The sequence below is a fragment of the Coturnix japonica genome, chromosome 4 (genome assembly GCF_054131305.1).
Source record: "Coturnix japonica strain WE chromosome 4, WE-NBRP24, whole genome shotgun sequence".
Lineage (NCBI taxonomy): Eukaryota > Metazoa > Chordata > Aves > Galliformes > Phasianidae > Coturnix > Coturnix japonica.
This window is the reverse complement of record NC_140666.1, coordinates 59,454,799-59,477,192: the sequence shown is the minus strand read 5'-3', so window position 1 is coordinate 59,477,192 and position 22,394 is coordinate 59,454,799. Positions and strand designations below refer to the sequence as shown.

Genomic DNA, 22,394 nt, shown 5'->3' with positions numbered 1-22,394 from the left:
TTATAGGCTATATGTTAATTAGAATGGGAAACAAAAGCATCTGGAGATATGTTTTCTTCTACGAAAATCTTGCTAGAATACACATTGTGTTCCATTTTATGACAAGTAAGGAGGTCAGATACTGTAGAATGATCCTGTTACCATACTTAAGCAAACAAACAACACTTTGAATTAAAAAAAGAATTCTTCTGGTATGTTTGAAGTCACATCTGGGTTAAAACATTGCGCCTCTGATGCCATTTCATTGGTGTGCATTGTGGTGCAGAGGCAGAAAAGAGTTGTTGATGTGCTTAGCATATTTCTGTATGTGCACAGTGCTGTGCAGTTCACTGAATCTCTGTGTCCTTCATCTTACTGAGTATGTTTTGTTTTCTTCCCTTGCAGGATGGTTTCACTCCCTTAGCTGTTGCTCTGCAACAAGGGCACAATCAAGCAGTGGCTATCCTGCTGGAAAATGACACCAAGGGGAAAGTGAGATTACCAGCTTTGCACATTGCTGCCAGAAAAGATGACACCAAATCAGCAGCGCTCCTACTGCAGAACGACCACAATGCTGATGTGCAGTCCAAGGTAACATGATGCTGGCCTACAGGAAACAGGGCACTCATGTGGCTGAGTGCCGATGGGCAGCCAGCTTTTGCTTCCTTCATCTTAAGGGTTAAAGGTAATTTCTTCTGTGGGGAAAGATGAGTCTCTAGACCAGTATCACCAGTAATGTTTCTACTTCTGCCTTGTTTAGCCACACTGTAATTACAAGCTACAGTTTTTTGTTTTTTGGGTTTTTTTTTGCTTTTTGTTTATATCTCTCATTTCAGTGATAACCAACTTTCTATTATTATTTATAAACCAAAGAAATAGAAATGGAAGCAAAATCACTGCTTCCCTATCAAATAGGATACTGGTTTATTGCCTTTGGGAAAATATGTTGTATTTAATATTAATGCATGCTTGGATGGCTTTTCCCATTATAACAGCATAACTCATTTCAAAAAGCAACTTAGTTCTTGGTTTTGCAGCCAATCTTTAATATCTTTCCTCTTTTTCCCAAACCATGCTGCATCAGATGATGGTGAATAGGACGACTGAGGTACCGAGATCAAACATTTTTAATTATTCTTTCTATTATTTATAATTATTTTCTCTGCTCTGTGACAACGTTTATTATTTGTCATAAAAAGCGAAGTTATGACTCTTTTTTAATCCGTAACATTTCGTCACTCAGCAAACCTGTTATTATTCATTCTTTATCTTAGAATTCTTTTTAATTTGTAACTGTTACTGTAGTTACCATATTAAGTAAACTTTTCAGAACTCACATTCAGTTCAAAGAAGTCTGAAGCAAGTGGTGGAGCTAGAACACTGAAGATGTTTTTCTAGCTCACTAAATGCACTTAACTTGGCATAACTAAATTAAGGTATCTGGCTGAGCCAGAAACATTGTAAAATACATTTTCAGTAGAAAAAATAACTGAATCCTCCAAGGTAAAAAAAAAAACAACTTGTTCAGAGCATCTGTTTATTTTTACCACTGTTCTTATGATCTTGTCAATAAAGTTTTCAGAAGTCCTTAAGAGATAATACATAGTGCGTTTTTTTAATATCGACTGTGGAAGTAATGACTCTTTGAGCATGTCTCCTAAAAATGTTACATCAGATCAGCTAGAACTGTGATTTATCCCCTAGTAATTATTGTCACATTTAGGATAAAGCAGTATTTCCAAGAACACAGTCATTGTTTGAATCCTGCCTTTTAAATGATCATTTCTTTGTTAGATGAGATGAATGAATTCTGAATGCATGCACACGTGAATATGCTCCACATTTGGTGTGTACACGCGTGAGCAAATTGCTGTGAGGCAGCCTGCAATGGGAACTGAAATAACAATGGCTTCTCACTGTCATCTGCCTATGGACATGTTCTTCTCTAGCAGTAAATGTAAAGCAGTTTACAACTTTTTCACTGGCTGTTACATTACTTCTAAGTACCTTGCATTTGTCACAGTGCAAATACATGTGCTGAGAAGTTGTATTAATACAACATAAATTTACTCTATAACTTAATACAGTATTGTACTTGTATGCCTATATCCTCAGCAGACATTTTCCTGGTAATTTACCACAGCAACAATTCTGTGAATTTAATGACTGTTTTTAGTTAGACCAGGATCACCTGTAACATGGCAAAGAAGTTAATTGAAGTAGCTTAAAATAATAGGCTGACTGCTCTGTCAAGAATAAAATAGATTTCAGGGCTCAACATCTGCCTTTATTCCACATTTTAATGCAAATATTTATACATTGCTTTATTCCATGAGCAGTTTAATAGTTGGTACACTGAAAGAAAAGTAGTTGAATATACAGTGCAGTGCAGAAGTGAAAAGTATTTCTCTTTCCCATAACTGCTAGCAAGACTGTAAAATCAAATCAGTGTAAAGCTCTTCAGGGAAACCTTCAAAAACGAGGTCCTTTCTACTTGAATTACTTATGAGACTAAAAGCTTGTTGGGTGTCCTACTTTCTTTTTTATTCTGTTGTCAAGTAATTTGGTATCTTCTAGCTGAAGAATGTTTCGCCTTCTAGTGCTCTAGAGGCAATCATGTATTTTCTGACATATAGATTGCAAAGTTTCTTCAGATCCATTGAGATCTGAAATGTATAAAAAGTAAATAATTATGGTTCTTATAACATGTAGCTTGCTTAGTAAAGTTTCTCATATAGACTAAGCTCCTGGTATTGAATATCTTCTGCTTTCTTTTTAAAAGAGAAGGAAGGGTGTTCTCAAAATTTGTAATTCTTAGATGGGTACAAGAAGAGTCCAAGGACTTGTGTTGACTTTAAGGCAGAACTACTGAACAGGTGCAGGTTAAAAGACCTGTGTTGTTTCTGAACTGTAGTAAGGAAATTACCTTTAATTTCTTTTAGAATTAATGATATATTAATGTTTTCTGGAATGAATGCTACTGACCTCTTATTGGCATGCAAAAAAAATGAAAGTATGAAGCACTTTTGATAATTTCCCACATGAAAACTATATACTCTGCCTGAAAGACTTTGCTATATCATAGGTAAACTCAGTAAATTCAACACAATTATTTGTCAGTAACTTTTAAAATCAAGTTCTAGTTAAGTTGATTGTATTATATAAATTGATTTCTATAAATAAAGACTGTTTCTTTTTGTAGAGTGGCTTTACACCTTTGCACATAGCTGCACATTATGGAAATGTCAATGTGGCAACGCTTCTGCTAAACCGAGGAGCTGCAGTTGATTTCACAGCAAGGGTATGGAGGAGTTTTTGTCTCTTTGAGTTGTAATGGCCCATGAAAGTGGAAGCGTATCTGTGTAATTTCTAGTCAAGAATAAATGAGGAGCAAAATAATGCTGAAATTCTGTTGTATTTAACTTTTTTTTTTTTTTAAATATTAATTTTTTTTAAAGTTGCCTCCGTGCAATGCAGCAAAGTCCTCAGAAATTTATAGCAACCAGTATTCCCAGCTGATGGAAGCAGGCTCCTTTGACTTGCTGTAGAGTGCTGATATGCTCAGGATGTGTCAACTCATTTTAGCTTTCTTGTCAGTTTGATACCCTTCAGAAATATATTGTTTTTTTTTTTCCTGTCAAAGATTCAATATTTGCTGTACTAATTCACTTAGATATTTTTGCATTTAAACATACTTTGAAATAGTAAATAATAAGCTACACTGCCACAGCTAGTACTAATTTATCCCAGACTACTCTTCTAGATAAGCTACTGCAGAGCTGCCTAATATAGTCTATATGCTGTACATTGTTGCACATTACTTAGTTTGAAGTATGTCATCTGGTGCTATAAGAACCTCTGATCATCTGTATATCACTGAAGCAATTGTATCACAAATTTCTGTTTAATTATGCATTGCCACACTTTGAATAACATTAGGGTTGTGCCTTTTGTACTGACTTCCTCCTCTTGCCTATCTGGAACAGGTATTTTTTCTTTCCCCACCCAAAGCATTTGCAAGGACTTTCAGCCTAAGCAGGATCTACTCCTTTACACTATATACATTACAGTTACAAGATTACTTTGTGCAGGATTCATGCATTCATGTAATCTGTGTGTTGCAAAGATTTAAATGCATCAGTGTTTTGTGAATATTGACTCATTGGGACTCTGGTGTATGTTTGTTTATTTGTCTGACTCTGGGACTGTGATGTTTGCCGCTTTGGCACATGTGTTGCTTTGCTTATGGAACAATCAAACAATGAATAAATACTCTTACTTAGAAAGGAATTACTAACTCTAGCTTATATGGTGCGTGCCTAGGTCTGATGCTCAAGTACATTTTTGTTTATTCTCTATTAATGTGATTGTAACATTTTTTGTGATCCAGACAGAAATTCACCACCATCAAACACCTTCAGATCTGTCATGCTCATTGTTTGTTCTTTTCATGGTGTAGAATGGAATCACCCCACTGCATGTCGCTTCCAAAAGGGGAAACACAAACATGGTGAAGCTCTTGTTGGATCGTGGAGGGCAGATCGATGCCAAAACCAGGGTGAGTGCTTCTATTCCCTGAATATATTACCATTATTATAATCCTTCTTGGGAATGGATTGCAATTTTTTCACTTGCTTGGTTTTTTTGTTTGTTTCTTTTTAAGCCAAAGACTGGGAACATCAAGATTCATAGCTAGGTATTCTGCTTCAGTAATTGTGTTACATGTTCTGTCCCTAAACTGAGACATTAGATGCAGCTGTTATAAATGACTCAAAAAAAACACCAACCCAATACCATAAAATATTCAGCTGAATAGAGTTCCAAAAACATTGAACACTGCATCTTCAAAAATATACTGTTTTGAAACTTGGGCTAAATTTATATGGTGACTCCAAAAATAATTTTAAAAGAAATATTTTTGTACCCTTTTTGTATTCAGAATCCTACCTTTAGTTTTCAGATTATTTATTTTATATACGTTGTTTTCTGCAGTGTCAGATTAAAGAATAGCAGGTGTTGACATCCATAGGAGGCAAAAAAACTATTTTCTTCAGTCTCTTGTATAGTCTGCCTGTATCACACAAGTAAATGCCAAAGAAAGTCTGATCTTCCTGAGGAAAGAGCTACACAGCAGTGGGATCTAAACTCAGCTAAGCCTTTTGGTCCCCTGACTTCTGTTTGTTTTTGCCAGTAACCATGAGAGGGAAAACTGTTGGTGGACTTAATATTGAACTGTCAGCACTGGTAACAAGTAGCATACACTGCTCCAGCAGCACATCACCTTTTCTCTGGATTAAGCCACAGCAATACCTTCCTCTTTATTCATTCAGGGCATAAGAAAAACCCACCAATTTATATGTACAGGATCAACTATTTAAAATTGGATTTTGAAGCCATCTAAGAAAATGTAGTTGTTAATGCAAACCAAAGATCACAGGACTTGTCCAAGAAAGCTGGTGTTTTTTTAGCACTTATCTGCAAGGTTTTATCTACAAGTAATAGACGATATTTCAGAACGCATCGTTTAGAGCTGTATATAGGAGCAATATTGTTTTTGTTTGCATTCAGCTGCCCTTGTGGTTTATTCAGCTGCAGCTGTTAACCATTTTTTTGCTTAATAAGCTACAAAGACAAAACACAATTGTTATGCAACTCTGTATGTGAATGTGATTTCTGATTTTTTTTTCCTCTCTTGCTCTTATTGATCTTTTTTTTTTTTTTTTTTTTTTTTTTTTTTTTTTTTTTGAAACTGATGATGGTGGAAAATGAAAGCTCTCATGAAGGTGTGCAATAAATCATCCCTGGTCAAATTCTCCATTATCCTATGGTAAAGAGAGGCATGAAATTGTAATAACGCACCACAGTAAAGATATTCCACATAAGCATAAGCACAGCGGTCGCATGGAACAGTACATTTGGCCTATGGGATGACAGTATTGAATTCCCCTATTTCTTATTCAATATTTAGATGCTTGTTTTGGACAAGTTGGCCCAGGTGATTGTAAAGGACTTCATGGATTATATGGGGTCAAGTTATATTCCTTTCTCCTTGCACTCAAAAAGGCTAATATATGCAGTTGTGAATTAAACTGAAAGGATGAGACTTTGCCCAGTATGGGTGGAAGGCTCTAAATTTAGAGTCTTTGCATTGTCTTGGCTCCCTGCCCTTTGTCAGCTGCTATATTAGCTCAAAAACTGTCAGCAGAAAGATTTCAGTGGGAAATGATAAAGGTATCCTAAAGCACATGTATTCCAGTTTGCACAGGCTCAGCAGCTTCTTGCTTCCATCTTCTGCCTTCCATCCGCTCGAAGACACGTGGTGGTGGTCAGCTGTGTGTACTTTCCAGTGGGGGAGATTCCAGAGCTTTGGTTCTGCTGTCGGTGTCGCCCCATCTCTCTTGTCTCCATGCCAGCTATTTATGTAGTCTCGGTGTCTTTTTCTTTTCTCTTTGCTTTGTCCGCATGCCTTGTGCTTTGCTATGGCCGTGAGTATGTAGGGTATTGAAGAGGTAGGTTGTGTGTTGCATGCTGTGCGTATGTGTGTATTGTGCTTTAAAGGAGAGACTTCTGCCTAGTCCTCCTCAGTACTAACATGCTTGCCTTTCCATATTTGCCTTTCCACTTCTCTTAAAGCACCCTTGCATTTTTCCAGTAGGTCAGATTCACTGAAAAACAGTGGAATTAAGTGTACTAGTTTATTTCATTACCAGATAGCTTGGGCTTTTATTTGTCATCTTCTAACTGTATCAAAATAAGCTCTTTGGTTGAAGAAGTAGCCATTGGTTTCATACATTTTATTTTTAACCATTTTACGTGGCATTTGATAATATGTAACTTAAGATGTGGAAAGTTATTTTAACATATCTTGAGTCCAAGTCCTTTTGTTATACATAGTTAATCTATGAAATGTTCTATTGTTTGAAAATGAAGTATTAGGAGTTGATGTTCTGTCTAAAGAAAATTCTACTTGAATTAAAATGTATGCTCTTCAAAGTGAGTGAATAATGAATGTGTCCTACTGTTCCATAGTTAATGTTGCATGTCAGTGAAAAGCTCTACTCACTGCAGGAATTAACTATTTTTGTTTTGTTACATTTCATATTTTCAATTTTTTCTCACTCAAGAGATAGAATTGCAAGTAAAGCCATTTGCTGCCTCTATATGTTTTAAAACAATGTTTTACTTAGTTTCTTTGGTATGGTTTACAGATTTTTTTTTTTAAAACAATTTTTCTCAACTAACCACTAAATAAATGCTCAAAAAGTGGGATTTCATTTCTCATTTTATCAAAAACAGAAGCATAAACTCAATTTGCAATGGTATTGATAGGAAACTTTTATTAATACTGTCAGTTATATGTTTTATTTGTAATTTGCACAAAAGCTTCATCTGGAGTTTTGTTGGCTAAATGATTAACAAGTAAAATCTCATGTGCAAAAGCATTTCGTATTTAAAATCCCAGTCAGATGAGTAATCTGTAAGATTTTGTCTGAATGACGACTTCAGGGACTTGTTTTTGAAACATGTTAGGATTTAGCTGAACTTCTCACCTGCACCGTTTTATTATGATAGACCAGTGGATCTGGGTTTTAGATCCAAGGGGTTTTGGCTTGGCATCAGATTCGGAACATTCTCTGTAAAAGATAGTGGTAATCAGTTTTGATTAAATTGACATCATATGATCAAGGGTAATGTGTCAGTTGTCAATTCTGACTTTGAGGGAAGGAAAGCATTTCTAGCTTTCCTGAAACATGCAAAGGGTTATTGCAGGGAGAGTTATTTTAGCATTTACACAGAGCAGTTTCAGCATGCCAATAGTAGATGTTCCTATTATTTTTTCTTCTGCTCGTAGTAACAATAAAGGTAATCAGACATCTTCATTGGATTGACATGTCATTGTTGGAGGGGTTTAGCAGCGCTACAAATGCAGTTCTTGCAATCTGTCTCATTTATATATAGAAAAAGAGAAAGATTGCATGGCATTTTGAGTTTGTTTTTATCCCCCCTTTTTACTTTTAATACACTGTTCTTCACAGGCCCTTTTCGTTTAACTGGTATTTCCTTTTTTGCGTGACTACGGAAACACCCTCAGAAGGTAGGAAAGGACCTGCCGACCTCAGATGCTGGAGTTGTCACATGAAACCAGTTATTTCTATTAAATGGTGAAAACAGTGAAATCCCATTTTTCTTTCTCTGGGATTATTTGTTTATGTATTTATTGTGGTGGATGAGCTAAAGCATCCCTTAATGCTCATTCCAGGAGCCTATTGTGTGGTTTTTTTTTTGTTTTTTGTTTCATATTAGCATCTCCTGGCAGAACAGGTGTGCCTGTCTGCATTTACAACGTGGTTGTGAGCTTCCTGTCACTAAGCCATGTTGTGCTCAGATCCTAACACTGTCTTGGGCCAATGCTCTGGTTACGGTGTTTATTCCTGAATAAAAGCTGCTGTGACATTTTCTCCTGGCCTTAGCAAATGGGCAGATCACTAATAACTCATCAACAGTGTTTGCCACTCCTAAAGGAATGTTGAATTTATAAATATCTAATCGCAATACAGATACTGGCTATAAAAAATTTAGTGGATTAAAATAATGTTTACAGAGTGTGGGATGATGATGTACTGATCATCTAGGCAAGCTGCATATGTGGTGACTATTATTGAGAGTTATTTAAGTTAATATTTCATTACTCAGGCAATCACATAGTGTATTTTTTGCTGTATTTTTCAAATCCTTACTTTGAGGGGCATACTTGGAGGAGTATTTTAGAGCATGTTCAATTATGTCAAGACTCTGAGAGCTTAGAACAAGAGGTATGCTTGCCTTGTTCATTTTTAAACACGTGTGGTTTAATAGCAATGCTGAAATGAGCAATTGAAAAGTTCCTTATGCGTGAAGCAAATCTGGACCATTTTGCATGTCAAACATACAGCATAGTAAGGTTTCGTTTTACCCTCATACAAATGAGAATACGCAACTGCAGTTCGGAAGAATTCTGCATTAATTTGGCCTTTGGCTTTTAAGTACAATCAACAGTCTTCATTCCAATGAGCATCAAATGAGCAAAACTCTCCTTCTGTTAAGATACCGCTCACCTAATTTCCTGTTTTCCCAAGACTCTCTTTTAAGCAGTTTCTTATTATTTCAGTATTTCTGGTAAACTGAAGGGAAAGCATTTTAATTACTATGAAATGACCTCATAATTTGTCTGCCCTATTTCTGCAGTTTGGAGTCGTGTGTGAAATTAAAATTTAGTTTTGTGGGTTAACAGTGATTGATCTTCAGGGGAAAAAAAGGCAAAATTTTAATTTCTATTTTGTGACAGCCATTTAAGAGGAAAGCAAAAGTGATGGAATTTCATGACCTCCATACATACAGTGTGGGTTGTAGTGTTATTGCAAGCAGTGACCCACCTGCTGAATACATTGCAGCATGTGCTAGGAGAGTACCACATACCAGAACAATTGAATGCCAAGTACAGGAAGTCTCTTGGAAAATGAAAACACTGAACTTCTGCTATATATATTATTTGAGAGGAGAGGGTAATACTGACCTTCCAAAGACAAAGATACATGGAATTTCATACTTCTTTCTGTGCTTCAAGTTTGTGTCTCTTCAACCCTATGTTGTATGTCCAGTCAAAAGACATGTTTATTGTTTCAGTCAGCGTGTGTTCTTCACACAATGAGATGTACCAGCTCACAATGGAATAATTAAAAAGGGGTGTAGACAAACTGCTGCAACAGATATCAGAGCAGCGAGGATCATGGGTAATAGATAATGGTACAAAAGCAGACTCATTTGGTACAGCAGTGTCTCTCTCTTAATGTTGATTAATATCAGTGTGTCATCATTGTATTTCTACTACAACAACTCTCTCTTTTCAGTTTCCCTCATCGTTGAATAAAAAATAAGCACAAATAATAGTCTGAGGTATTAAATGTACAATAAGTTTTTAAATATACTGTATATTTTAAATATACTGTTTTACCTAGTGTGGAAAGAGGGAAGAGAGCTACCTGGGAAAACTGCAGATCTCATTGTTTAATTTGCCTACAGAGAAGTGCACAGATAGTAAATGGTACATGTTTATAAAATTTATGACAGTCTAATTGGATAGATATTATAGTCTATTTTACAGGCAATTATAGCTAAGAACAAAGGTGAAAAATATGTTTTTTGTTTTTCAAACAATTTAGTTCTTACTTTACTTTCAACTAGAATTTCTTGTGGAATCTGGGTGTTTCTTGTCTTATATTATTCTTCTTTTTCCCTTCTGGGTCTTTTTTTCCCTCCAAGCCATCACAGTTCTACCTTTTTTTTGCTATTCAATTAAATAGAGCAACATCTAAGTCACTGTGCAAATAAAGAGTGGGAACACTTCACCTTGATTAAAATGTAGAGTACAAAAGGCCAGAAATGGAAAAGATATACCAAATAAATTCCCTTTGTAGAATACATATGAAACTTATTCTTGCCTCAGTAATGCTAATGAGAACAGTGTATAAACCTTTCTGGCAGTGAGATGCAAATATATTTAAAGGCTTTTTATTTGTTTACTCTGAAGGTGCAAGGAAGAAACAGATAAGCTAGTTATACACAATTTCTTTACGTAGACCAGATTGACTTTGTGTTGAACACCCTTTAATTCTGTTTGTGGGTTTGATCTTCCATTTATTGAACCTCATTGCAAAGCTTCTGTGGAATTTAGTGATGCAGTAACTGCCTCTGAGATTGCGAGTGCCAAAGCACACCTAACCCCACCAAGTGTTTCTGAAAAATCTCTGCAACCAGTAGATAACTAAGGGAGAAAAATCTTCCCAGATCTCATTTCCTCACTGTTGTGGAGCTTTGTGCACTGCTAACTCCAAAAGGTGCTCTGTGCTTTTGAAATTGAGGATGTGAGAGGATCTGCTTCTTGGAAGTACCATTTGTGGAGCATGAAAGAGCTGTGTTTGGATATCCAAAATGATGTTCAAATATGGAGCTACTTTTAATTTAAGTGTGTTAGCAGAAGTAAAAATAGAATGACGTAGCATTCCCACAAACTCCAGCAAGACAGTGTGTTTACATGTGAAGGAGTGTCACTGATGTGTAAGAAAGGCTGTGTTACTGCATGTTCACTACCTTTTTGACCTGTAAGTAATTAGTCTATCACAGACAAACGTACTCAGAATTGTGCTTTTGCTGGTTCTTCAGGAAGAACCCTAGAGTTCTACTTCATCTCAGACAATCAGCTTGTCTCAAAGAGAAAGGCTTTCGTTGTGATTAAAACTATTAGCATTTAACACTTATAAATGTAACATTGTACATTGTATCTGTTGAACAAGTATTGATGACTTTTCTGAGTGTATGCTTAATATCAGATTCTAATGAGATGAAAACTTGGGTTGTGAATTTCCTTATGTTCTGTCATACAGCACTGATATTCATTCCCAAACACTTTTCTTGCTGCGTGTTTCCAGTCTTTTTCTGTATAAAAGCCTAATTGTACCGGAATTACCTAGAATGCATTCTCCTGTCTCACTGATGCATCTTTTTTTATCACTGTTGTGATCATTACTAAACATGTAAAAGAAGTATTTTGGTACAGGATAGTGTTCTGCAATGAAAAAATATTTTGGAGCTCTCAAAGTTATTTTAGGAAAGCATCGTTTGCTCTTTGTTCTCTATTTCAGAAATGAAAGATTTCATTCTCTTGGTTTCTCCTTCTCTTTTTCCTTTCTGTATTACAATCATCTTTCTCCTGCAGCCTGTTTGAAAAAATAAAATGAATTCTGGAGTAAATTTTCCAGCATGGATGTATCTTATTTCATCCCTGCATCAAAAGCAATCTAAAGGACAAATGTTGATTAATGAAGCAACCTTGGCCCAGCATACATTACACTGTGAAGCAATGCAATCTCAAAGCCATGCAGAGGAGAAGGAGAGGAGGAGGCAATGCATGATAACATTACCCTCTTTGAGAAGAAATTTCAACACAAAATGGGCTTCTCTGAAACTCTAACCTTAGTGTGTCCTTCAGATAAAAATAGGGAGGAGTTAGGAGTCAAAGCAGGCTCCACAGAGTGCCAGGATGAACACTGGGAGAATGTGCTCATTCACTGTCTCTTGTTTTGATTTAAGGATGGACTCACACCGCTCCACTGTGCTGCAAGAAGTGGACATGACCAAGTTGTGGAGCTGCTTCTGGAACGAGGTGCCCCGCTGCTTGCAAGGACCAAGGTGCGTGCCTTACTAGAAGAATATGTTAATGGCTCGATGTAACTTTCCAAGGAATGTTTAATGTGACTGAAAGGATGAGGAAGAAGACAAGGACAGTTCTGTTCTGTCAGGTATTCTGTAAAGTATTAGTGGGGAGAATGATCAAAAAATTAAATTTTCTTAGCAAAATAGGGACTATCCTTTCCAAACATGTGAAACACTATATACTTCATTACTGAATTCAGACTAAACTCAAAATAGAGTGCAATTCAAATCACTTAACTTCTGTGGCTTTTTACAGCCATAGAACACAAAGATGTAAAAGCTGTGTCAGTCACTCCTGAGAGAACGTTTGTGGTAGATATTTTCTGATTCTTGACATAAACTACATAGGACCTGTAATTTTCATGGACTATTTCATACTTGGGAAATTATTTTAGTGTGTTTTTACTAATGTCTGAAAAGAATGCATCTAAGATGAATGCATTTCCTGTCTCTTTAGTCAAACTGCGTAGAAAAAGGCACTTGTAGCTTAATAGCAGACCCCATTGTGCAGCACTTCACTTTGGAGTGCCTGACAAATATCGCTGGTATCATTAGTTGCAAAACAGTCCAGTGGAGTATTGCAATGATGTGCTTGAGGTCCCCTGGAAGATCAAGATTAACAGGCAATTGAAATACCATTTTCAGACCATGCATGCTTCACCGGGCCTCATTTCCTCAAACATGACTCTAAACAAGGGCAGTTAATGTCCTGTGAGCCACCGTTGTCCATAATAGAGACTGAAGATTTTCTCTTGGTAATCTTCTTGGAAGATTTTATTGCTGGGTTGCACGCATATCAAATACATCAAGTAAGGATGTGCTCAAGCTGTGTATCCCTTGATAGCACCAGGTAGTACAGATCAGATCATCTCTTTATAAAGGAGGTATCCACAGTGAGATGGCAACTGTAGTTAAAAAAGAAATTCCTTAGAGCTTCACTGATCCCATTGGTGGGAGAATGTGGTTAGGTAAATCTTCTCTGCTAATGAGCTCACATCATTAAATAGTAGAAGGCCACCAAAGAACAGACCCTACCACATATATTGTGTGTGCTTCAGGAAGGATTCCCAGATATTAGCATTCAAAGGCACATTTTGTCAACCAGGAGAAAATATCAGGGTTGCAGTGGCAGCATCTCAACAGAGGTCTGAGCAGAGCAGAACTGTTTCTCTAAATATCCCTGTATTTGCTGGAAGGGGCCGGGTGGCTATAGCCTTCCAGACTGTAGTTCAGATACATCTCCTTTTCTGTGGTTGAGGGTACTCTGCAAAGTCATGGCAGCATTCTTTGATTATGTGCCACTATCTGAGAGATGCTAGAAGTTATTGTTCTGTTTTCTTTTGCCACAGAATGGGCTCTCCCCACTTCACATGGCAGCCCAGGGGGACCATGTGGAATGTGTCAAACATCTCCTGCAACACAAAGCTCCTGTGGATGATGTCACGCTGGACTACCTGACTGCCCTTCATGTGGCTGCACACTGTGGCCACTATCGTGTCACCAAGCTCCTCCTGGACAAGAGAGCTAATCCCAATGCTCGCGCCCTGGTAAATCTGTCACACCTGTGTCATGTAACAACCTGCCAAGGGGACATGAGTAGTTCTTACTAGGAAAGCAGAGTGAAAGCTGTCAACAGACTCCAGCAATAGCTGACTAGCTTCAGTCACAACAGTGACTGTCACAACCTACTGATTGCCAGTGTTACATCTTACATCATTAGGCCTGTGACAAATGGCTATAGTTTTAGGTCTGGTAGCTCTCCAGAGTACCAAAAGCCATTTTCACGTGATGGTAATTTCTGCATTGGTATTTTGTTGAATTAAGAATTATTTCTTCATGTTATGCCACATGATACAGAGATCACTTTTGAAACTTTTCAGTTGAATCACTAAGCTAATGGGCATGGAGAAAATATATTAAAAAGCTAGAATTTCTATATTTATAAAATGTCTGTATTTATCAAATCATAACAAATTATGATGTCCCTTGTATTAGGTGCCATGTTTCTTTAAAAAACAGTTCTTCTGATGCTTACATGAAAACAGGTATGATTCCTTTCACTCGCTGTGCAAACCAGTATCTTCTGAGAGAAAAACATCATATTTCTCTTCAGAAATTGAAAAAATAACTTTCAAGAGTCTAAAGTATACAAACATGAACAAGACTTTCTCTAATGAGAAGTGTCCCTGTTAGCTGGAAGAATCTGAAATACCAATACATTGCATATGATGAGGGGAAGAATGAGACTGTGAGCACTTGATACATATGCATGAAAAGAACTCTACCATTGCCTGCTGTATTTGGTGCTTCCACAGTCTTTTAGCTGCAGTCTCCTCTGATATCTTCCTCAGCTTCTTACCTTCAATATGATGATGTATTTTTCTTTCTGTGATAGCTCTAGCAACCCCAAGGAATTTACACTTCCCTGCCTCCTTGCACATCACTCGTGGTCTCTGTATATATCTCATAGCCCCTCTTCTTATTATTATGTTTTTTTTCTTTGGTATTTCCCAATATCATTTTCATTTTGCTCATCTTCTTCAGTGCTGTTTTCATCCCGACTTCTAGGTTTTCTTGCCAGTCTCCTGATTATCTTTAGCTGTACTTTCCTCAGCTGCCCACACAGACACCTTGTATGCTAGCCTCCGTATCTTTCTTCTTCCCTTCCATGACAAGAATGTACCTTGTGTTCCTCCCATCCTGAGAAATAGCTGTCCTGGAAGGAAAGGAGCACACCCTCAGGCTACTGCCTCTCTGCTCTCCTACCTTCTGAGTGGATTTCTCTCTCTCATTTCCCCCCACAGTAGGGACTTGTCACCACTGGTTTGTTTATAGTATTCAGTACATTCAGGATGCTCATCATTTTTGTTAGTAATGTTTTTTCTGCCTTTTCCTGACTCTCATTTAAACTGTTTCTCACTTAAATAGCAAAGTTAAATCAACTCAGGAAGTAAAATTAAGTGGAAAAAATGGAAACTTCTGAAGCAGTAAAACTTCTAATGAAATATATTGAAGGATGTAATGCAGGAGCTAAAATGTATGATTGTTTTGATGACTTTTTAAGAAACTGGGGAAAGCTATTTGTAATATTTAGCAAAGAGTACGGTGTTGGAATAAGTGTTATAAGTTACTCCTTTTTGACTATATTAAAAAAAATCATTAATACTTGCAAAATGTTGTGGGGATACAGACACCACATGAGTTCTCAGCTTTTTCAATTTTTGTACTCTTTAAAGTTCCTTCAAAGCAACTAGTAATTAACATTTCCCTTAACAGAAGCTGACTGTCGTGTGTCTCTTTCTACAAGCTAAGTTATTTACTTCGAGTTGAGTGTTTTGCAATACTGATCCTTTTTATTAGAAAATAGAGCAAGTAGTTGACATTTAAAGAAAAGAGTTACCTGTGCTTTTCACTAAAATGTTCATGTGCAGTGAATAATGTGTTTGCTTAACTTTAGGCACACACTTACCCTCTGTTAGTAATACATAAAAACAGCCTGAAGACAAAGCATGCATTATGTATACAATGTGAAGACATGCTTTGTTGAAAAAGCCCCAGTCTTACTGAATAAACATTTTGAAACAAATGAATATCTACTGATGGTAAGCAAACCACTAAAACTACTGTCTCACATTTTAAAAGGCTAGGGTGCAACTTTGGTTTAAGATGTTCCTTTCTTCACTCCCCTTTTTTTCTCCTGTTCCTACTCCATCACATTTAATTTTAACCCAAATACCAGGGGCTGATACTTTACTTACAGGAATAAAGGAAGAGGGGCCACAAATCTAGCGAGACTAAAAAATTGGTATTGTGAAACCAAAACTGAAATTGTGATATTAATACCTTATCTATAAATATACCTTGCAGAATGTGCACACACTAAAAAATAAGTACAGTATACTGCAGATTGATTTGTGAATACAAAGTTAATATACATAGATACTTAGTTTATAAGCGTACAAGATAAAGAAGATGCAATCTGGTAGAAATACTCTGTTCTGTTCTTAGAAAGCTATAGAATGTGCTTTATACATCTCAAAGACCCTAACTGATTTCAAAGTTGTTCTTACACATACACATGTGCAGTCTTTGGAACTACATACATACATGCACATGAGCATACCTTTAAGAGTCACAATGGGCTTGTCTGTATTTGGTTTTGAGAGGTGTAAGTTCAGTTTCTCTCTACTGCTAGAGAAGAAAGCAGTAGCACTGCTTTGTTCTCCTTAAGGCTTCTGGGAGATTTCTGTAATTCATAACCTCTTGTGCTTAAAGAACAATAGCTTCTAGTACTCTAACACTTCTGCTCCCAGTGTGCCAGCATGGAGCTATTTGGAAAGTGTAGCTGCATGTTTTTAACTAACATGACTGTCTTTTGCACAGAATGGTTTTACTCCACTGCACATTGCCTGCAAGAAAAATCGCATCAAAGTCATGGAACTCCTGGTGAAATATGGGGCTTCAATCCAGGCTATAACGGAGGTAGAAAAATGTTTCATACTCTGAAGAAACATTCCTACTCTTTTTTCCTTTTTTTGCTTCTTTTTTTCTCTTTCCTGTCATGCCTCACCTTCACTTATGTTTATTTAAATGAAGAAGCCCCTCCCCTACGCTCGTGCAGAGGAGTAAAACTGCTCTTGCTTTGTTTCGCAGTCGGGCCTCACACCAATACATGTGGCTGCATTTATGGGCCACTTGAACATAGTCCTCCTTCTGCTGCAGAACGGAGCCTCTCCCGATGTCACTAACATTGTGAGTATGGCTTTGACTAGAGTCATCTGTGTGATGCTCACTACAAAGGGGTCCATGCGGTGCAAACAAAGGTCACATTTTAATGATACTTCATTACTTCATTTTATGTTAGGACAAATTATGGTAGCACCTTTCCCAAACAGTGAAGAGGGGAAAATAGCTATTGTATAGACATTGTAAGCCATTTTTGGTTTTGTCTACTGTTCTGCAATGCCTGAGTAGGTAAAAATCCCTTAAAAACAGTCAAAGCTTGCCAAATACATTTCAAGCTGATTATAAAGCAAGGCAATTCAGAATGATGAAATTTATGTCCAAGCGGCTTTAATTTCTACTTGCATAGCCTTGCTGGCCATAATGAAATTGTGTCATCTGTATTAATGAAAGGGTATTAAATGCTTAAATCTTATTAAACAAGAAGTTAAAATATTAAATTTGAGATGTTCCTTTTATACAGGAAATTCCAGGGGATAGTGCCTTGCAAAAGAACGTATTTAAACTTAGAAAATGTGACCTTTGGGAGGTAACTAAATGCAGAACCTGACTTACAGTAGAAATCAGTGTTTGTATACCAATAGCCTAGTTACCAAGAATAATAACTGTAAAAAGAACGTGATGATTTCCTGAGTTGTATTTCATAGATATCTTACTGTTTGAATTTGTCATTATAAACAAGTATTTAACTTCTGACTATCTGCTCGATAAAATTTATAACCAGTAACGTTATAAATAAGTATTCCCAAAAATAAAATAACAAGAAAAAGTTGTTAATTCAGGTACGATGGTTTGTTAGTTTTTCCTGTCAGAAAAATCTTACATGGAGCCTAGTGACAGCATTCCGTATACCAAGCTGTTTGCTTGAATCATGAGGACAGTAAAAACCTTTTACTTCTTTCTATTTTCTTGTAAAAACAATGCATACACATAACCTTTATTGATGAGATGGAAGCCAACAAGAAATTGTTGTGGAAACGATTTAAAATATTGTGCTGGTGTTACTGGACATCTTTGTGCAAAGTTTAACACTTTACAGTTTGTGCTACATAGGTGTCTTGGCTTTTTATTTGGTAAGCTGAAGTCCCCTGCTGGTTTACTGACTGTTTCCAAAAGCTGAATTGTGTTACTAACTCAGGTATGAAAGGGTGTTTATAGAAACTTGATCATTAGATTGTGAGAAATGTAAAAATGATTCTAAACAGTTCATTCTTCAGGTAATAATGTTTATGTAGATTCTGCATTATGGTTTGTAACAGAGGTTGTGGGATTTTGTTTGCTGCCTACTTAGTAATCACAGCCGATGATCTAACGTTAACTTTAAATTGATTGTTGGTAAATCAACTCCATGTCCAGGGGGTTTGCTTTAAGTTCATGACAGGAGGCAGACTCAGGTTACTTCTTTTTGCTGTGTCTGTGCAGAAGGTTGAGAAGACTTGGTCTCTGACAAAAAAAGATCTTGACAAGAGTGTTCATTTTGGTACTTACAGTTTAACTTGACAGTCACAGTAATAACATATAGTCCAGCTCTATAGTAAGGAGAAAAACACTCTTAACAGATAGAAATGATCAGTCCTGATGTGTTGTCATAATTAACGGATATATTCTGAACTCTTGATTGCAGATCTGTCCCAGTACCTAATATACCAGATACCAATGAGCTGTACAGGGACTATTTTAGTCCACTTGATGACAGTGAGCTCAGAAAATGTTGAACTATGCAGAATTTAGCTAGAAATACCATCAAGGAATAGTCACTTTCAGTGTTTCTTTGCAAACCTATGCAAAAAGTAAATGCTTTGAATATATCACCTGTACTGTGTTATCATGATCTGAAACTCAACATCAGTCCAGTTAGCCTTCCAGAACTGCATATGCTCCTTCAAATTATGTCGGCTGTAGAAGGCCTGAAACAGGATTCATTTCAAAGCCCACAGACAGATCCGTGCTGCTGAGCACAGATTTTACGCATTTCATATGCTGGCTCAGTTGTGCGCAGCTGCTGCAAGGCATTTTAAAGCTGCCAGTTCCACACAGTGTGCAGGAAGAGACCATCTGGAGAAAAATCCCCTTCCATTTTGAGGCTTGTGTGCTTCACAGTCCCTTGAAAGAGACAGGTTCACTGTACAATTGTACAGTTGTTCAGTGTACGTGAGCAAAAGCTGATGCATCTGTAAATAGAAAGCTGAGGAATTTATGTGACCAGGCAAATGGATAAAGTAGAATACTGTATAAATAACGTTTGTCCAGAAATTTGCAAACCATAGACTACCCAGGTTTGGCACATGTATGCATGCACTCTTCTTAGCTCCCTGTCTCAGCTGGTGGAAATGCAGAGCTCTGTTTCTTCATGGAGGTTTAAGGCATTGAAACTTTTTTTTACTTTTCTGCAGCGTGGAGAAACTGCACTGCACATGGCAGCACGTGCTGGGCAGGTGGAAGTAGTTCGTTGTCTCCTGAGAAATGGGGCCCTAGTTGATGCCAGAGCCAGGGTAGGTGTTCTGCTCATAACTGTTTCTTTATTTTTTTTTTTTTTAATATAAAAAATATAGCTGAAGAATATATAATCTGTGGATTCTACACTAAACAAATCTTAACCTGTTCCAAAAGTAGCAATGTATTTCTGTGTAGATGTTTGGAATAAAATGTGTGTGGTGGGTGGGTTGACTGTGGCTGGTAGCTCAGTCTTCGTGCAATTGCTTGTAATAATAGGTAAAAAGTGAATGAAACTCTTGGGTTAAGATAAAAACAGTTTATTTAGTGAAGGAGAAAGGAAAAAAATAACAACACAACAGTTTAAACACAGAATAAAACAAGCCCTCCCCCCCCCAAGTGACGCAAAGGCAATCACTCACCACCTCCCACAAGCAGATTGGTGCTCAGCCTGTCTCCAAGCAACAGCTCTTTTGGAAAAGCTCACCCTCTAGTTTTATTGCTAGGTATGACATTACAGGGAATGGATTATCTTCTTGGTCCATTCAGACCAGCTGTCCTGGCTATGTCACCTTCCAGCTAAGAAGGCCTTGGTGCTGTGTAAGCACTGTTCAGCAATACCTAAACATGTTTTGGTCACAAATCTAAAACACAGCACCATATGAGCTGCTAGAAGAAAATTACCTCCAGTCCCAGGCAGACTCAGTACAATATGCCTGATTCAGACCAGCAACAGCTGTTCCATCTAAGTGAGAAGGTGCACAGCAATATCCTAAATCCAAACATCAGGTATTCTGGTAGCAGTTAGTCATAGGTTATGAAAACAGAAACCATTTGCAGAGCAAGGTAGCTGGTGTATAACAAATTAAGAAACTGGGTTCAGGGTAGTTCTACCTGCTCTAATTGTCTACTTGATTTGAGTTGTAGGAAGAACAGACTCCGCTGCACATTGCCTCTCGCTTGGGCAAAACAGAGATTGTCCAGCTTCTGCTACAGCACATGGCCCACCCTGATGCTGCAACAACTAATGGGTACACTCCACTGCACATCTCTGCCAGAGAGGGACAAGTTGATGTTGCTTCGGTTCTCCTAGAGGCAGGTGCCTCACACTCCATGTCCACCAAAGTAAGAAAAAATGCTTTGTGACTGTACTCAAGCAGTACAAGCAGTGTATACTTGAGCATGCCTGTTACATGAGGGATGTATTTTCACACTGAGAAGCTGAGCTACTTTGTACTTTGTTTTGTTCCTATTTAATCAACAGCAATCCAGTAGACTGAAGTAATGTATCAGACACTGATTGAGATTTGACATTTTTTGCTGTCATCTGAAGTAAAGGGTTTGGATCGTACTGGAGCCAAATTCAAGTCATGATAAATATGTGGCTACAACAAGCTTAAAATGTGCATGAAGTCCTCCTGTAACTCTTTACTGTCCTGTTATGAATAGGGCTTTTGTTGCCAAAATTTTCAAACTAGAAAATGCAGATTTGAGGTGAGGAAGGAAATTATTATTATTATTTTCCCTAATGAACAAGTCTGTTTATTTTTTAATACCTTGTTTATTCAAACAGTAAAATAATTCTGTCTATATTGGATGAAAGGATTATTCCTAAAGGCTTATTTATACAATTCAGTTTCTGTCCTGTCTCATCTAAATCTGAATTTATTTTCAGCGTGTCTGTAAACAAGATATCATATGACCCAATGAGCCATTTTTCTAAACTTATGAAAGAAATAGTCTGTGGAATATTATTGTTTTCTTAGCCAAAAATGGCTGCCAATACATTCCTGACAGAGTGTTAAACATATAAGAAAATAGATACTGTGACTAGAGTTATGTGCCAAGGTATCTTTTTTCAAATGCATCACATGTGTTTAAGTAGTACATCTGATTTTACAGTGGGACCCTAAAGTCCCACTTTTTTCCACAAATTTTTTGAGGAATTTGATGTTTTCTGGGGTTTAGAAGTCTAAACCAGCAATTCTGAAATTAATGATCCATGGATTACTGGGCATGCTTGCTGTTGTCCTTTTATCCGTCTGTTAAATCACATAAAAATGGCTAAAAATACACTAAATACTTTTTCAGATTTCCATACTGGTTTGTGATGTTTGCTTTTAGTACTGTAGAAACATTCTGTAATTGTGAATAGGGGGAGGTGTAGCCCTCCTGATAATCTTTCTACAAACCTTTGATTCACAGGCTGGAAATGTTTGAGATTCCCTAACATAAACTCCTGTTGAGGTGGGATTACTGGATCAGGTCAATGATGATAAGCATTACACATCTCTTACATGTCAGGCAAATAGGTTGTTGTAGCTACCTGGAATTACTGTCAGGACAGTACAGTGTAGTCTGCCACCTGCTGTTTTCCTTATCAACTTGATTTTTAAAATTGAAAGACTATGTGAACTGCACATTAGTTTTTTATAGACCTTATGTCTGTGCACCACTGATACACCTTGCTAAAACAAATAGAAAAGTACTCTTTCAAAAATGCAAGATTTTTGTCATGCCACCATGTGTTTCCAAAAGCACTGCTATTGAGTCAGGTAGTGATATTTTAAGGTGAAGCTCAGAGGCTCCAGCAGAGACTGTTTAAAAAAAAAAAAAAAAAGTCCAAGTTGAAATTCTTCAACAAGCTCTCTAAAGAATGAACACAAAGTTTGGAGCTTTTCTCGCTGAATTTAAATGGTGTTTCATTGTTACTGGCACCAATTGACACAGGAAATATTTCTACAATGTTATCATAAAGCTAAAAAAAAATAAATTAAAAAAAAAAAAATGGAGCTGGTTTGGAATAGAAATTTGAACAAGTGCCTTCCTTGCCCACATAGTGTTCATTGCCAGTAGGATCTGTATCAAATAAACTATATGCCATTCCGCCACCACGTACATGGGAAAGAATAATGAGAGGGGAAAACATATTTTGTATTTCATGGTTCTCAAAATGCTTTTAAGAGACGATGCTATTTCTCCACAAGGCT

General features: G+C 37.0%; 1 protein-coding gene across 50 annotated transcripts in view; it reads left to right on the top strand.

The window, feature by feature from the left end:
- Positions 1-22,394, top strand: part of ANK2 (ankyrin 2) — a 315,505-nt gene that overhangs the window by 208,346 nt on the left and 84,765 nt on the right. For 41 of the 50 annotated variants that reach the window (XM_085546969.1, XM_085546980.1, XM_085546968.1 and 38 more), the window contains 10 exons: positions 385-570; positions 1,064-1,087; positions 3,182-3,280; positions 4,439-4,537; positions 12,106-12,204; positions 13,578-13,775; positions 16,612-16,710; positions 16,882-16,980; positions 19,365-19,463; positions 20,332-20,529. In XM_085546969.1, coding sequence (XP_085403095.1) covers positions 385-570; positions 1,064-1,087; positions 3,182-3,280; positions 4,439-4,537; positions 12,106-12,204; positions 13,578-13,775; positions 16,612-16,710; positions 16,882-16,980; positions 19,365-19,463; positions 20,332-20,529 — 1,200 coding nt within the window. The remainder of the gene's footprint in view (positions 1-384; positions 571-1,063; positions 1,088-3,181; positions 3,281-4,438; positions 4,538-12,105; positions 12,205-13,577; positions 13,776-16,611; positions 16,711-16,881; positions 16,981-19,364; positions 19,464-20,331; positions 20,530-22,394) is intronic. The other 9 variants (XM_085546991.1, XM_085546976.1, XM_085547002.1 and 6 more) reach the window with 3 other exon arrangements.